At 53.4% G+C, this 16,897-nt stretch overlaps 4 protein-coding genes across 4 annotated transcripts; all 4 read right to left on the reverse strand.

Moving 5' to 3' along the window:
- Positions 1–556: 556 nt before the first annotated feature.
- Positions 557–3,213, reverse strand: farB1 (putative C6 transcription factor (Ctf1B); the record flags this gene model as incomplete). The annotated part of the gene is made up of 3 exons (XM_001210111.1): positions 557–2,643; positions 2,692–2,879; positions 3,083–3,213. The coding sequence occupies 3 exons, from the start codon at positions 3,211–3,213 to the stop codon at positions 557–559; spliced, it is 2,406 nt and encodes an 801-aa protein (XP_001210111.1).
- A 4,067-nt stretch (positions 3,214–7,280) lies between these two features.
- ATEG_00026 (uncharacterized protein) lies at positions 7,281–9,569 on the reverse strand (the record flags this gene model as incomplete). The annotated part of the gene is made up of 1 exon (XM_001210112.1): positions 7,281–9,569. One exon carries the CDS (start codon positions 9,567–9,569, stop codon positions 7,281–7,283), a length of 2,289 nt encoding a protein of 762 aa, XP_001210112.1.
- A 561-nt stretch (positions 9,570–10,130) lies between these two features.
- On the reverse strand, positions 10,131–11,682 carry ATEG_00027 (uncharacterized protein; the record flags this gene model as incomplete). Its single annotated transcript, XM_001210113.1, has 2 exons — positions 10,131–11,323; positions 11,376–11,682. The coding sequence occupies 2 exons, from the start codon at positions 11,680–11,682 to the stop codon at positions 10,131–10,133; spliced, it is 1,500 nt and encodes a 499-aa protein (XP_001210113.1).
- Positions 11,683–14,344: 2,662 nt separating this feature from the next.
- ATEG_00028 (uncharacterized protein) lies at positions 14,345–15,928 on the reverse strand (the record flags this gene model as incomplete). The annotated part of the gene is made up of 1 exon (XM_001210114.1): positions 14,345–15,928. The coding sequence occupies one exon, from the start codon at positions 15,926–15,928 to the stop codon at positions 14,345–14,347; it is 1,584 nt and encodes a 527-aa protein (XP_001210114.1).
- Between the last annotated feature and the right edge of the window lie 969 nt (positions 15,929–16,897).

The raw sequence follows: 16,897 nt of genomic DNA on the forward strand, positions 1-16,897 counted from the left end.
CGGCAGGCAGCAGCAGCAGCAGCAGCAGCAGCAAAGAGGGGCCTCTGTCTGCTCAATAATTATCTACTCTCCGTTGCTGACTCTTGCTGACCGTGCAGATCGCAACTCTCACTACTATGTATAGTCCGGAGGACACGAGAGTTGGGCCGATCCCAACCGCAACGAGACCGCGTTATACGAGGTCAATGGCATTGTGTCTGCTTATCGTCGGAGATGAGCTGCCTGAACGGGGCGATCGACAGGTGTATCCACGGATGGGGTAGAGTAATATCGTCTAGTAATAATTCCCAGGGAGATGGCGAGGGGAACGAACGCCATGGCGGCACTAAAGGCTTAGGGTGCTTAACTACATACTCTGTACTAATAGATACCACCTGGTGGCGCCATTCATCCACTAATGAGACGCTGGAGATTACGCCATGTGCGGTGTAGATGGAAAGAAACAGACATCATTCATTCCTCGTATCGTAGTACTTTTATCTCTATACAGAGTACCCAGCATCAAACTCCCGCCAAAATGCGTGACCAATATACAAAAGCAGTCGTATACACGTGATTAGTTCAGGTTCAGTCCCAGTTCGGCATCCAAATCAACCTCGGCTCGGGGGGCCTCCGTCGCCAGATCCCCCATATCGGGCACGTTGTGCATCATGCCGAAGCCGAGACCCTTGCCGTTGGCCCCATCGTCCGCCGTGAAGAAGTCGGCCCCCGCGTCGTCAAAGTTGATCAGCGCGTCAAAGTCGTTCTGCGTCACCTCGGCGTCATTCGCCAGGTCCATCAGCTCGCTCAGACTCAGATCCGCGTCCAGGTTCGGGATGCTGAACGCGTCCTGCGCGTAGCTCGGGTTGATGTTGTTGGTGCTGCCGTTTTCGCTGCCGTCTGACGGCGGCGGTGTCGAGGCGAACAGCGGCTCCTGCGCCGAGGACCCGGCAACGCCGTTGCCCTCGGGCTTCGGGTACGTCAGATCCGGGATCTTCTGCGCCAGGGAATCCGGCGGCGGCGTGAGCGTGTTGACGCGCGAGGCGCCGCCGTCGGTCGTGCTAGCTCCAGCACGCGTGTGCACGTCGTTCGGCGCAACCGTCAGCTGGATGCCGGCCTTGCGGATGGCGGCCTCCAGGAACGAAGTGGCGAAATCTGCCGACGCGTAGATCTCCCGCAGACGCTGCAGAATCCGCATGCACTGGTAGAAGCGCTGCAGACTCGTCATCCGCACGTTCGGGTCGCTGGATTTGATGTCGAGGAGGTGGATGATCACCGCGGGGAGCAGAACGGTTACCCCGGTCGTGGGGAAGAACCTCGTCAGGTCGAGGCTGTGCAGGTCCTGCGCGATGTTGGTGATTTCTACCGCCGCAAACCGCACCTTGTTGCGGGAAATCTCCTGCAGCTCGGTGTCCGTCGAGGGGAACGGAATCGCCGGCAGAACCTGCGGACGGTGCAGCGCGCTGGACGTCGTCAGGTAGACCATCTTGAGCAACGCCCGGTGCGAATGCAGCACCTCCTGCGCCTCGCTCAGCTTCGCCGGCGCGGCCGGCGCGTACTGGATCTCGGCCGGAAGATGGGCCAGCCAGTCTTCCAGCTCCTGATCGCAACGGCGCACCTCGAACGTCTCCGCGGCCGACTTCTTCGGCACCAGCATCATGGTCGTCTCCATGGTGCCACCGAATTTATGGCTCAGCACCGAGTACTGCGCCGACAGCACGTGGCTGACACAGAGACACAGCTTGGCCTTCTCGATAAACATCAGCGCCAGCTCTTTCTGGTGGCTGACGTCCTGGAGGATCTCCGAGTTGCCGACCATGCTGACAATTTCCGGCGAGAACGGGTGGAACTCAAAGTCGTCGAGCGTCAACATCGGCACGTCGCAGTCGTCGTCCTTGACGCGCATGGGACGCCGCATGCCCAGGGCGATCAGGCGGTCGCGCGTATACGTGCTCCACCAGATGCGCTTCCACATGCGTTGGCGGCGGGCGTCCATGCGCGAGTTGCCGGGGTCGCGGTGCAAGCCGATCGTGTGGGCCAGCGACAGGCTGACGCCCATCCAGTGCCAGGTGTCCTTCTGGTCGTCGGGGGTCTCGTACCAGTACGTCATGAGCAGGAGCGATTGGACGAGCGAGATCCGGTCGACTTCGTAGTCGAAATCGTACAGCAGTCGCGCACGCTGGAAGAACGCTTTGCGGGCCGCCTTGCGGCTGGAGTATCCGGCGGCGTGCAGGTGCTTCAGGTCGACAAAGGCGGTGCCGGCGAACATGACCGCCTGGAAGAGAAGGAGAGACATGCGGCGGATGCCGTCATTCTGCACAATGGTCTGTAGAAAGTCCTCCAGGTCGAGCAGTGGCATGTACGTGTGCACGTAGTGGATGTAAGCTTTGAGCAGCTCGTTGCGAAGGCCCACGTCGGGGACGGTTAATGCGCCCTTCATCGCCAGATACTCAATGTCCTCCTTCTGTAGTCGTTGAGGCAATCCTCGGATGTAATCAGGCAGAACGACCCCGCTGGAACGAACATTGGCAAAGGTCGGATCCAGCAGCTGCTGGATCTGCGAAGTGACATTCTGCAGCGGCATGGTCGCCCGGACGGCCGGGTTGGGAGCCATTCGTCTGCGGAATTGCTCACCAGCCCCAATTCGGTTGACCTGACTTTGGTCTACATTCATCAGTGAGCTTTTCGGGGCCTAGAGTCTGTAAAACATACATAACAGATGCGGCATATGTTGCCCCTGGTCCAGATCTACGGACCGCTGCGAGGGAGAGGCCGGCGCGACGTCCGGCATCCCATTGCATTCGCTGAGCCTCCGGAAGAGGTTTCCACCATCTTCCGAGAGGTCCGCAGGGGACTGCGACAGCTGACGGTGGGAGTTGTCCACTTCCACGCGGGATTTCCTGTACGGCACCGCCGTTCGTTAGCGGTAATCCCTGGAAGTAATGGGTTAAACCAAACGGTGACTGGAGGAACGAACTTTCTCCTCTTGCTTTCCGTGACGATGCATTCGACCTGGTCGAGCCGACAATTCGTGCAGGGCGAGCCATTCTCGACCACATCGCAGCGGACTTTCCGCGCGCGACAGCAACAGCATGCCTTGGACGCCCGGCGTTTTACCGGCCGGGCGTTGGCGGAGAGACCGGCAGTGGAGGCCTTGCGTTTCCCTTTCGAGTCCGAGTCGACCGAGTTAGTGGGGGCGGCCGTTGGTGTTGATGAAGTTGCGAGGTCCGACATGGTGGCGTGTTCAATAACGCGGGCGTATGGAGAGTGAGAAGTGAGAAATGAAGCCAATCATCCGTGGGCACGGTCAATGGTGTTGTCAGGTGATATCAATATCAACACTACACCGATGTCAAGGGAAGAAGTATGCCGAAGACGACAAGATCAGACGAAGAAAAGGAAGAGTGGAGAGGGTCTTTGCTTTGTTACGGTGTTTTAATTATGAGACATGGATTTTAAGAAAAAAATATGAAGGAAAATAGAAGGCATAAATGCAGCCGAACTGTCGTACTCCGTACCTGATCCAAAGGGCCGAAAAGCGAGAAAGCCTGGGGTCGGGGAGAAGGAATGTTTAAGTATTGCAGTGCATAGTCAGGAGGCGTTGGGGATGATGATGAGCAAGCCCTCTTCCCCCCCAGATCCACTCTCGTTCATTCCATATTCGTTAATGGTTGCCTCCCCCAGACCAGACCCAAGACTCGGTCCGGAAAACGCAGTAGATTCCGTTCCTCCACTTGTCGTCGTCCTCATGGAGTTAGTGCGGCCCAAGTTCGGTGGGTGTCGATGACTCAGCTGGCCTCCCGTTGGCGACGCTTGTCCAATCAACACCGGCGCTAGGAAGAAAACGGGTTGGTGGGCCTCTCGTGCTATCCCACTTGGGTAATAACTCTCGACGCTTTTCTTTTTTCTTTTTTCTTTTTTACCCCTCCTTTTTTTTTTCCCTCTTGCTTTCCCCACTCGACCCCACCCGGCGACCTAAAACCTCCTAGAGCCACTCGTAGCCATGCCGTCCCTAGCCAGAATACTAACTATTTTTTATCTCTTTATTCGAAAAAAGCGCAATCCAAACTATGTACGCATGTATCGGCCCGGTCACGTTACTGGCCTGGCCGCCACGCTCCATCACCTGCGCGTCCTCCAACCAATCACCTCCACCAGGAATGGTCACTTGCCTCATACTTCGGGTCTAGTGCCGGCATCTCACCTCGTCTTGCGGACATCCGAACTGATCCCGTCATAATAGATAATCTATCTACGCCGTTGGTAGCTGGTTTCGGTCTGGTTGAGTACGAGTACGCAGGACTGGACGCTGGAGTCTGAGTGTTCATGAAGCTGCCAGCGGAATCGGTTCCGCCTCCCGCATTTACGGAGTACACCACGACTCCATGGGGAATCATTCGGCTGGCCTTCCGTCCGATCCCTTCCACTTCCACGACCCGGGATGCGATCATTAATATTAATCCCTCTGGTTGTGGCTGGAATTAATCCTCCGAGACCGTGGGTCCTGATGTGCAGAGAGACATGGCCATCCATGAACCGAGGTCCGCCTCGGTCGAGTTCATGCCGTGAACCCTTGATCCAAGGTTGGTTTGTGATCCCCTGAGACCGAGAAATAGTAACAGACCTGGTGATCCGGCATCCATCGCGCACAGGATTACTCTGGAGGATTCATTATACGCCTTCATCGCGAGTCCCACGGTCCCTACCGAGTACCAAGTACCCTGGTCGCAGGCTGGGGACACCGTTGGCCGACGCGACGACTGATGAAATCGGTAACCAGGGTATGATTTGTCGGCAACCCGTCGTTATCAATTGGAACCTCCAAGGTGGCCCTGACTATTGGGACAGACAACTGGATCGTGAAGATCATGCGTCTCCTTTTAAATTACTGCGCCTGTGACTTGGGCTGACAACACTGGAGACTGTAGCCCTTAGTATGGAGTACGTACTATGGGGCTGGCCCACCTACCCAATGTAGCACCGTAGCCGATCGGTCCGGTACAGCGCAGCACACAATGGAGTACAAACAGGATGGTTGAGCCCACATCTTTGCTCAGGAATTGTCTTGTGATTTGTTTGAGATAAATGCCTCTTGCGGCATTAATCCCTTACGTCTTGGTCTTGAAGATGCTCCACGTGAGCCTTCGCCTTTCTGGTCCAAAGACTCAGTCCGACAAACGGAGGACATCGTCCAAACCGAGCATGGACAGGGTCCAATAATAGACACTTAATTCCAGGATCAAGTCCAGAGTCCGCAGCTGACAAAGGATCTCCTGTGAGCGGATGGCCAGGATGTCGGTGTCAGGTTGGCGGATGGGGTAGGAATTGGCTGGGTCTGAGCAGCTGGTGGAGGCCGTCCAGACCATGACGCTCATCCAGATGCCTAAAGCCGTTAGCCCGGGTTAGTCATAACTGGCGAAATCGGAGGAATCCGTGATCCTTGCGGTGGTCGAGATCTGGAAGAGGAAGCAAACGTATGTATGATGTCGTCATTTGACGATCCCTGGGTTTCATTTTTTTTTTTTTTGTCTGCTCGCAAGCACATGCATCGTGGCAGCTTGCGAGCGATCAGGGGTTCCTTGTCAATTGTTCAACTAGTTGAATCTATTCAATCCTGTTGCATGCATCTGCTCCATTTCCCCAGAACTACTCAAACAGATCTAGATCATAATCTCCCCCGGGAGTAATCAAAGAAAATCAGAAACTACGGAGTAGAGAAAGAGAAAAAAAAAATCAAAAGGGACCGGGGTTGTCAATGTGGTGGAGACGTCGAGGCCCCTTATTGGATTATATAGTACCCACAGCCAATGAATGGTCCGCCGGCGGATTCCCATGTGGGACTAGACTAGGTCTGCTCGACAACACACCAATGAGTAGCCCGACAAATGCCGCCGGCAACGTGGGCAGCTTCCAAGAACGGCCTCAGAAACAAGATCATTGGTGTAGGTTGCTATCATTCTTTGGAACACCCCACAGCATCCAAGACGCCATCCTGCTCGGACTGAAGGTGTTTACAATATTCTGCTAATTAATTGCTTCCATCGGACGTCCGACTCTCCTGTACCCCAGTCGGCCCCATGCGGATCCCACACCATGACTAACAGCCCGTCCAGACCCCGGGGAAGACCGGAGGGGCAGTCAAAGGATTTGGGGATCCATTATTACGGAGTATTACTCCAGAGAATTGCCAAGCGGAGGATTGACTGCCCCTTCTCGAAGTCTTCCGTATAGGCTCACCGCGAAACCTGGAGTCTGGAGAGTCTGGGGTATGGGGTATCTCCTAAGGGTCCTAAGTGTCCGACGGAGTCCTATCATCGAGTCGTACAATAATAACGAGTACCTAGTATAAACAATATAATGAGAAACTCAAATCCACCCTCTATAAGTTAGACAGACGACAATCCCTGCTCGGCGAACGCCAACAGCGGCCTTATGAATAATAGATACCTCCCTACCCAAGTATCTACGGTGTAGACATCTAAACGAGGGATATACTTCTATCTCCTTCCATTGTACTAAGTGAATAGATAGGTAGTCGGACATCTCCCCGACTCGGACTGCCGTTGTCCGATTCAACACTAGGCATTCCCCCCCGCGTTCTCATCGGCGGTAACCCGATCACCCCCCTCCATCCTCTTCCTTCCCCTCCACGCCAAACCCGCGTTAGGCACGTTGGGACGGCATCCCTGCAGTGCACACGCCCTCTCGTGGCGCGGGGGTAAGGAATGAAGTCATCGCTCGCGCGAGTCAGCTTCGTTGGGGGTCTGTGCTAATGTCAACGTGTGGGTGGGGGAGGGGGTGCACGGGGTTAGTGTAGGTTAGTACGAAGTTCGGGCGAGAGGAGCTTGGAGCTTGGAGCTTGGGACTTCAAAGGGGAATTGCTTTGAGGGAGGCTGTTTGTCGACGGGTACTTGGGGACTAGGCTGGGATTAGACGGCTATATGCTGTTCCCTTAGGAAGGCTTATGGATTCATCCTTGATTCTGGGACAGAGGGAATAATATCCGCAATTTCCAGTTCAACTGCTTTCTACAAGTATTTGCTACTCTGGTAGTTTCTGTTTCCCGCATAGTGTAGCCAGAGGAATCGTAATCGTTCATGGTAGAACATGAGAGATATATATATCCGTCAAGCTTAAGACAGGAGCAATCCGGTAATCGTGTTCACTACCTCATATCAAGAATCAAAAAACATAATATATTCAATACTCATCACACTCAAGCCCCGTAGGACTTCCAGAACGCCTCATAACACATAAACATCAAGCTACCATGTACACTATACACTATACATGTCTGCCATTCACACCCCACGCCCCATCCGCTCGATCGAGCCCATGATGCCACTGCGCCCCGGGGTGAAAACCGCAATGCCAGACTTGCCTCCACTGTTGCCCCGGACGTGTCGGCTCGCCGGCGCTCCAATCTTGGGGATCTTCTTCTCGCCATGGCCGGAACCGGTGCTCGGAGGACGGATGCTGCTGGAGCTGCTGCGGCTCGTGCTCCGACTGAACTCCTCGGGGGCAGCTTCAATCGGTTCTGGCACTGGAGATCTGTTATCCCGGGGCTGGGGCGATTGGCGCTCCATGACCGGAGGTTGATTCTGCTGCATGGCCAGCCATTCATCCACCGCAGCGACGAGCTCCCCCTTTTCGGCGCGTTCAGCCTTCAGCTCATTGCGCAGTCGGTCACTGTCTTTCTTGAGAGCAGCCATCTCCTGCTGCAAGCCCTTGATCTGGGCCTCCAAGACGCGCTTCTCGGCTTCATGCTCGTCCTTTTCGTGTGCGATGATACTGGCATCGGGTCGTGAGGCTTCGGAAAGAGCTGCGTCGCGCTCCGACTTCAACCGCTCGTTTTCCTCATTGACAGCCTTCAGCTTGTTCTCGGCTTCCCTCACTCGCTTCTCCCAACGCCCCTCGTAACTCTTCTTCAAAGCAGCCACCTTGGTTTCGTGCTTGCTTTTGTACAATGTGTGGAGCTCACGAGCAACTTTCTCCACGGCGTCTTGGACCTCCATTGCGGTTTGCTCTGCCGTCTTGGTATTCGAGGTGCTCGCAGTGGACCCATCCTCAGCAGGAGCCGACTTGCGAGCAGAGTCCAGCTGTGTTTCCAGTTCGACCATTCTGCTCTCCAGCCGCTCCTTGGCTTTCTCCAAGTCTTCCACCTTCTTCAGAAGCCGCTCCTTCTCTCGCTCGCCGTCAACGATCTCTGCCTTCACCGAACGCAGCACATCCTCCATTTCCTGACCTCTGCGCTCCCATTCGGCTTGCTCAAACTCGAGCGCCTCCTTGCGCGCAGACTCATTACGGACCTCCTCCAGCGCCTCCCCCACACGTCGCTCCGCATCGGCCACCGCCTGCTTCAGACTGGCCACTTCAGCCTCCTTGCCACTGAGCGTCGCCTTCAGGGACGAGATCTCCGACATGAACCCGGACTTCAAAGACTCCAGCTCCCTCGGAGTGACGGTGGGAATGGACCGAGGGGTGGGTGCAGAGGGAATGTCAAAGTCGAGAAGAGACATCTTTGTAGGGGATCTCATTGACTCGCGAGCGGCTCTCAAGGGCGAACGGCGCAATGGCGAGCCCCGTTCATTCTGGATACTGTAGCGCTTGCGCTGGAAGAAGTTGAGTTGATCGGTGAAGTCGAGCAGATTGGGAGTTCCACTTGGATTGCCGGCATCTCTTCTGCGGGGCGTAGGCGACGCGTTCGGTGAGCTCATCTCGAGCAGTCCGCCCTTTCTCGGGGACCTCTTGGCCGTGGCCGGAGTACTCGGTTCGAACCCACGGTTCTCAAAGTTCTCAGCCTTGCTCGGGCTACTCGGGAGCGGTCTGGCCCCCTTGATCGGTGAGTTGCGCAACATGGCAAAGGCCGTCATATCCGTGTTTGTCACAGCCGAAAAGGTGCTGAAGCAGGTGTCATCCATTGGGTCGTGGGAGTCATCGTTCATAGCATCGTTCGCTTCGTGAAGGCTGGGGTCTTCGTCCTCGTTGATTGGTTCGTTATCATTCTCATGGAGCACAGTGCTCATGCCCTCGTTCCGCTTGTCTTCCACCATACTGTTCGCCACCTCGTGCCGCTCAACCGCCGGCTCGATTCCGAGGCCGACATCCTCCTCTTCGTGGATATTGATATCCGGAACGTCTCTTCTAATCGATCCCTTCTTATACCGCTCATCGACCTCTTCGTCGACCTCATAAGAATCAGGCCCATGCTCGTAAGACCGCTTCCGCGGCGTCGCAGAGCGGTCGCTGTGGCCAAGTGATGGATACCGCTTCTGCAGCATTTGGATATCGGCGGTATCATCTCTGGCGGCATCCTGAAAAGGCGAGCTCGGCGGCAGCACAAAGTCCGTCTGTTCATCGCCAAGGTCTGGAGTGTGGAACTCGCGATCCGAACCGTACTCAGCGGCGTGAGCGGTTGTGTTCACTTCTTCGACGAGTTTGAACGGACTCGAGAATGCATTTTCGGCGGCCCCATTCGACATTGCGATCTCATCGAGACCGCCTTTACCGGAGACGGAAGCACGAGACGCTGGCGAAAACGTCCGCGAATTTTGTCGCGAGGACGTTAGAGGAGACAGAGGGGTCGACATGACACAGGAAAGAGAGGAGATGGTTTTATAAAAGTATATTGTAGAGAAATACTGGAGACCCTATGATCATGAGGACCAGGCCCAGTTGTGGTCTCCAATATAAGTGCTGTCACGGTTGAGGTGTTGGTCTCGTTTGTTATTTTCGTCAGGGCCGTTGCTAGGAAGGCGATAAACAAAGCTAATCCTAAACCGGGTTAGAGGGGCAAATGACAGGCGGTGTGGAACGGCAATATCGACGAGTGTTCACCGCCCGCCACTAGAGGTTGATGCTGCTGGTGTCCTTGCATGATACAGGCTGCATGCTGCATACTTTGTGCATTGGTTTCTCCGACTACAAAGCACGAGAGCCTGGATACCCAGAAAGTACAGCAAAGACATACATTAACTATCCCCTGCAGTATGTACAGAACAATATCAGAACTCCCAAACACCATGCAACCGCAAGCATAAATGCCCAACGCCTTGAACGCTCTATCAATTGATCCATTTGTGTGCTTTTTTTGAATCGTGCATAGTAGTCCGTAATAGACAGTCCAACACTCATCAATGCTTCAAAACAACTCATGCGGATTCTGTATTTCCGTCAACATCGGTCACGATGATATGGACGGTCTCCTTATGGTCGTGGGAGTCTTCTGCAATGTAATGGCAGTGTGCGACAGGCTGGACCGAGACCGATGCATGTTTCTTCTGCTCAATAAACCACAGCTGCACGGCACCGATAATGGCGACAAGCGCACTTCCCCACCAGGCAAGGGCGGTGAATCCAATTTCCGACCCCGTGCTGTACAGATACCCAGCAACTGGCGGGGCGATGGTGCGGGATGCGGCTCCTGCAGAAGCGGCCAGACCGTTGATCTTCCCGAGGACTGAGTCGGACGGGCTTGCTTGCTTGATCAGGATCAGCAAGACCGGATAGTCGATGATGGACAGCAGATTTCGGACAGCCAGACATGTGTAGATCCCGACGAATAGAAGCTTCTGGGGAACGAAGATGAGGAATGGGACCATGAAATAGGCCACCGGGTGGAGCACGGTCACAATCACGAAAAGCTTCCACACCCCCAGATAATGCGCCAACGCGGGAAAGATGACACTCTGAATGACGAGAGCGATGATGCCGTCCGTGGACATAATGAAGCCTACCGTCCGAATTGATAGGCCAAGGCCACCGGGGAAGTTGAAAGCCGACTGCTTCAATATCGAAACACTGTCTGCGTGTTTGTCTTGCAAGAAGATGGGCAGAAGGTGGTCAAAGGTCATCGAATGATAGGTGAAGATGGCCAAGGCGACGACCAGCATGGTAACCCGCCACGTAAAGATTGTCTGTTTCTGAGGGATGGCTTCCGGTTTGGAGCCATCAGACCGCACCATCCAGTCCTCATCTCTATGGAGATGGATTTCGTTGAAGGTTCCATACGATTCCGCTCTCAGATCTGCCCCTGCATTGGCAGTTGCACCAGCAGTCGCCAGCAGAGGACTTTCCACTGATGTACAGTTGAACTTGGCAGTACCATCCAATGGCTGCATGTCAGGGTGAGTCTCCTGCAAGAAGACCCAGCTGAGAATAATGCTCAGGAGGAGCAGGATGGCGCAGACAAGATTGGGCAACAGGTAAGGGTAGATACCAAACAAGCCGTCCCGAGCGAACCAGGATGGAAATCCCTCTGCCGGCTTGACCAGAATGCCGGACAGCGCAGGCCCTGCAATGGTACCGATTGACCAGACAAAAGGCATCACAGCATAGGCTCGAGCTACAGTCGTCAGCCGTGGCCAGAGTGTCATATATGAATGACCCATACTTACGCTCATGTTCTGGTCGCTTGACCAATTCTCCGACCATGGTCTGGATGACGCCAATGTTTCCATTCAGTGCGCCTCCGAGGGCTCTCCCGAACAAGGCAACCCAGAAGTTGGGAGCGAAGCCCACCAGGAGAAGCGACACCATTGTACCGAAGCATCCAGAGATCAGGACAGGCTTGCGGCCGATGCGGTCGGAGAGATTACCCCAAAACATCCCGGTGAGGGCCTCGGCGAGAGAAAAGGCCGAGACCAGGATTCCGGCGTAGAAAGAAGCGTCGGAGTCATTGGCCACATGAAAGTCCTTGACCATCGCCCATGAGTAGGGGAAGATGGAGGTCAAGGCAATTGGCTCGGCGACACGACATATTGCTGGTGAAAGCGCGGTCAGCGATTGCGGGGTTCGACGGGAAGTATGAAAAGACCAGGAGCATACCTAGGAGGAACAACTGGGTGGTGGGAAATTGGTCGTTGGAAGAGATTGGACTTTTCTGCTGCGTTAATACCATCTTCTTCAAATCGCTGAAGATTCTTACGGCAAGCCCTCCACAAGACAGCCCGTCGTATACGAAGCGATTTCTTCTTTCTCCAGTACGCTGTCTTGATTCACGTTAGAATGCGACTTTCTGTATTTCTTTTCCTCTTCCTCTCTGCCGTTCTATCTTTCTGTCCTGTTTGATTCGTACTTGGCCGAATAATAGGTCGAAGACTGAGAACAAAAGGAGTTGAGGGTGGGAGATAGAAGGAGGTAGATGGATAGAACCCGGGAAAGGCAAAAGTCTAAGAAACAGGAAGATAAGGGTGGAGGCAAGAAGCACCTGACAGGAGAACCAACCAGTGAGTATGCGAGAATCGGGGCGGCGGCAAGACTGCCGGTGAACCATCCTCGGTGATTCGCTAACCAACCCTGGTCGGGTGGACGGCAAGACAAGAAATTTTCTAAAAGAACCAGGGAATCCGTGCGATCGTTTAGTAGTTCCATAGATGCTACCGCAGAGGACACAAGGTACTAGTAGGCAATAACAAGACTACTATATAAGAAATATGTATAACCAGCTACTAATTATAACTATTTGACTGTCCGTTTAGGGTGATGTGAATGCTTCTGCGGCTTCAGTCTAACTCCGAGTACAGGACGGAGGGAACACAAGGAACCATCCAGAACCTGATTTCAGTCCAGACCGCACGGCCAATGACTTCCGAATTTGACGGGTGAAACATTCCGACGCTGCCCGCATGGGTGATCGGCACTCACTCAACCCAATGCTCCCGCCCTAGTTTCACCAGCCTCCCCAGGATATCTAAACGTCTCCGCATTCAGCAGAGCCTGTCAACAGGTGCAGCACAAGTCACTTCAATCTGATAGATATCATGTCGACGCTAGGCTGGAAATGGGACTAGGCTCGGATGGCCCCGCAGACACGGATCCATCCGCCAATAACAGCGGTGGTGACTATCCATTGACCCTCTCTGTCATGAGGTAAATTAAAGTCCATCAAATGGATATGCGTTGATTGCTTATCTTAGGGTTGATTGAATAAATTCCCGTGGTGAAAATACATGCGACGATAGTGGTGATTAATTCCTTCCTGCGCCTTATAGTTGTAGGAACTTGACCTTAGACTTGTTTGTAGCTTTAGCTAGAAAGAATTGTGTGTAACAGTAGAGTGAAATAGATGAGATAAGTAGTGGATGATTGCAAACAGAGAGGGTGAAAATAGAGAAGCTCACTATCTCTACCTAGTGTCATGAACATCACTCACTAGAGACGTATAATATACCCCCTAAGATAGTAAACCGTTCGACCGATATCAAATTCTAAACATCTTAGGGTATTCCAAAAGTACATGAAGTTCGTGATAGCTGGAAGAAGCAAAAATATACACAAAGTCTCCAGGACCCATCCAAGAAAAAAACTCAAGGACCATATGGTATATATCCAACACATAAGCCAAGCGTGTACGGTCAACGACCCCCATGTTCCGATACAGGCATGTAAGATCGTCGTTCTCTTGCAGCCTTGAAGCAGTCAGTATGTTGCCAGCCATTCCACATCAGAAATCCCGATGTACTTGCCTCGAGATACTTTTCCACCCATGGTTTAAAGACCGCCCAGGCCAACAAGCTACCCGTAGCAATGATAAAGATGAACACTATCGCTTCGTCTTTTCTCGAATCTCGCTCTGTACGTCCGGTTAGCAAGGATGCCGTAAGGCAGATATCATAGCGGTCCGCCGCTTGCGATGGGATATCGTACGGAAACAAGTGGTGAAGACATCCTCCTCCTTGGCCCCTTTGCACATAGGCAGGTCATAACCCAAGCAGAACTTTCGATTGCAATCATTGCAACTCAGCGATTTGTATTTGTCCGCCCTTGTCTCATGTAAATGGCTGCTATCGTCGTTGGCCAGGCTGCGGTGGAAAAGGCTGTTCAGAGATGTCACGTCGGTTTTCTGAGGGTCGAGAGGGATAATGGTGCTGTTCGAGAAGCAGGTGCATTTGCAAAAGGACGCAGGAGCTTTATTTGACAGACCGTTAGCGAGTACTTCAAGCTTGGTGTTGAGGATCAGACAACTCACAGGAAGCCAGTGCGATAGACGTGAAAGAGACAAGGAGAAGGAAAAGAAGGCTCAGGCGAGAAGCCATGCGCGGTCGAGACATGATAGAAATTTAAGAATGGGAGAAGGGGCAAGCTTCCCCTTCTACCGATAGACTGTAACTCTGCAGATGCGCTGATCGCCGAAGCTCCGAGATGGCCGCACGATGATGCCTTCACCAGCTGGTCTCGACAACCCCGGATTCTTGGCATCATGTGACCGCATTCATTTGTCCTCATTGAGATGCTGAATAGGCGAATGGTCTACCAACTGCTTATTTCTACGGTACTATTGATTGACTAACTTGTACATGGTCTAGATCTGATTAACGACCCGCTCAACCGTATATGCAACAATATTAGGATCTATATGATGAGACTAAGATTTCCCTCTCATGCCCTTACTCCGATTCTCCCTCTGCCTCTGCTCCTTGGCGGCATCTCTACGCCTCTTCTTCCACGCGCGGTTGTTGTCTCCGCGATTCTCCCAGAACCACTTGGTAAAGTCGGATTCCTCCTTGGCGGGAGATGCGCCCTTCGGAACCGGGGTACTGGCGTAGAGCTCATCATCCACTTCCATAGACTCATCCTCGTCTGCGCTGGTCCATTTGATGGTCCGGCCCACCAGTGCAGTATCGGGAGTAGGGGCCGCGCTCCTCAATCCACGAGCCTGCAAGTCCCTTTTAGTGAAAGGGGTCTGTGGCTCGACTGGTTTTGCCGTCTCCTCTTCGGATTCTTCTATGTCCGCCTGCCCGAAGAAGCTGAATTGCGCATTGGCTTCTGGGTCGGGGTCCTGATTAGCACTGTCTGGCGCAGGTCTCTTGAACAGTGCCTCCAACGGGTGCACTTCCGAGCGTGGCTCATTGTCTTGCTCCCGATTCGATTCTGCATCTTTCACGACCTTTTCTTTCTTTGGCGTCTTTTGCACTTGCTCTTCCTCGCTAGAAGAAGAAGAAGAAACATCTGACTCGTCTGACGAACTAGACGATGCGGAGATTTCGCTTTCGGCGTCGGATGAGGAGGATTCGTCCGAAGACGATTCGCCACTGGACGAAGTCCAATCCTCTGACTCGTCCGCACTCTCCTCGGGGCTTTCAGCCTTGGCCTTCTTCGACTCCGACTTCTTCTTCTTGACGTCTACCTCGGCAGACTTTCGTTTCTCCTTAGCACCAGGCACTTTTCCGGGCTGGTACTTGTCGCTTTTGACGCGCTTGCTGACTTCTTCCTTGACATTTCCTGAGCTATCAACCCACCCTTTGCCTTCTTCAAACGTAGACGTTGGCTGTGTTCCATCATCGCCAGACCGGAGAAAGCTGGGATGCGATATGGTTTTCGAGAACTCGTGCACCACAGACTCCTGCGCCGGCTTCTTCTTTTTCTTGGAGCTTTTCTCGCTCTTCTCATCGACAGACGACCGGTTGGCGGGGACCTTGGTGCGGAACAGACACTCCGATTTCTCCGTATACTTGGACTTGGACTGAGACTTGGTCTTCTTGTCCCCCTTCTCCTTCCGTTTCTTCTCTTCCTTGCGGCGCTCCTTCAAAGCAGTGCTGGATTCGGTCCAGCCCCGCTTCACTTGACGATCAGGCGGCAGCTCATAGCCTTCATACACCGAGTATTCGTCCTTCCGCTTCTTTTTCTGCTTTTTCTCCTTGGGCGGCTTGTGCTCGGGGACGGGCTGTTCGGCCTCGTCCTCATCCCGGTGTCGCTTCTGTGGACGGGCAGCTTCCACCTTAAATTTGCGTCCCTTGAGGATCGAGCCATTGAGCTTCTTTTTCACCTTGTCGGCATCCATGGCGGGCAGCGTCACGTAACCGTAGTTATTTTCTGGGAAGGTCGGGATGTGGTGAAAGCTGATCTCCGTGGCGGACGACTGGAGGGCACCCGGTAATACGGAGGGAAGAAGTTCGGGAGTGAAAGGGGTGATATGGAGGCGTTTCGTGGTGTCGGAGGGCGCAGTCATTTGTTGCGACGGTATGCCAGACAGCTTCCAAGCTCCAGGCGGTCTGAAGAAAACAGGGATTCGGGTCAGGAGAATGGGGTTCAGCGCATTATGAAAAGAGATGAATGATTAGGGTGAATCCGAGGAATCGGACACAATCTTTTGGACGGCGGAAGTGAAGAAGAAAATCCAATTTCAGCAATCGTTGAAGAATCTCGTGAAAAACAAAGACTTTTTTTGGATGGATTTTCCCGCCGCCAAACCTAGACGGGAATTTGTGGCGCAGCAATTGCACCAGCCACATGACGTTCCCGACAGTCTTAAACCGTTTTGTATTGTAATGCACGCTACCTCGATTCAATCGGCAATTTAGGGATCGTAAATCCCGTTCGTGAGGGTCAAGAATGGCCTAATCTCCGTCAGGAGCAGTGCCAGATCTGAAGCCATCCTGTCTTGTCAATCCGGCATGTACCACAGCAGCCGCTAGGGCCGTTTGGGTACGGACCCAGTCTTATCCCGAATCGATATCGGACTGATAAACGAAGGGCACTACTCGATAAGAGACCAGATTGACATGCAGGCCCAAGACAAGCTCCAACTACTCAGCGTACCTGCAAATATCCAAATTGGATAAGTAGTAGTACTTCGCAGGTATTCATGGGCGTTGAGCTCGGTGGAGTCCAGTTGACCTGTCTTCATCTAGAGCAATGCCTAGACAACCACTAGATATGTACTACTGAAGATCGAGCTCTGGGCTTCCCCTCCATCTGTATAGCGCAATGACAGGTGTCATCAAGAGATCGATAGATGCCCAAAGAGCCAATTCAGGCTGTGTCCAGACCCATCAGGACCCTTGAGGTAATACAGCGTTGTGGCGTTGCATCCATCCTTCACTCCATGTATTGTACCATACGTAACATGACTATTGAACTCAAAAACGGTCATCGATCTCACGATTATTAGTGCAGGCCCCATTCCATCCATTATTCC

This window comes from Aspergillus terreus, genomic scaffold (genome assembly GCF_000149615.1).
Source record: "Aspergillus terreus NIH2624 scaffold_1 genomic scaffold, whole genome shotgun sequence".
NCBI lineage: Eukaryota > Fungi > Ascomycota > Eurotiomycetes > Eurotiales > Aspergillaceae > Aspergillus > Aspergillus terreus.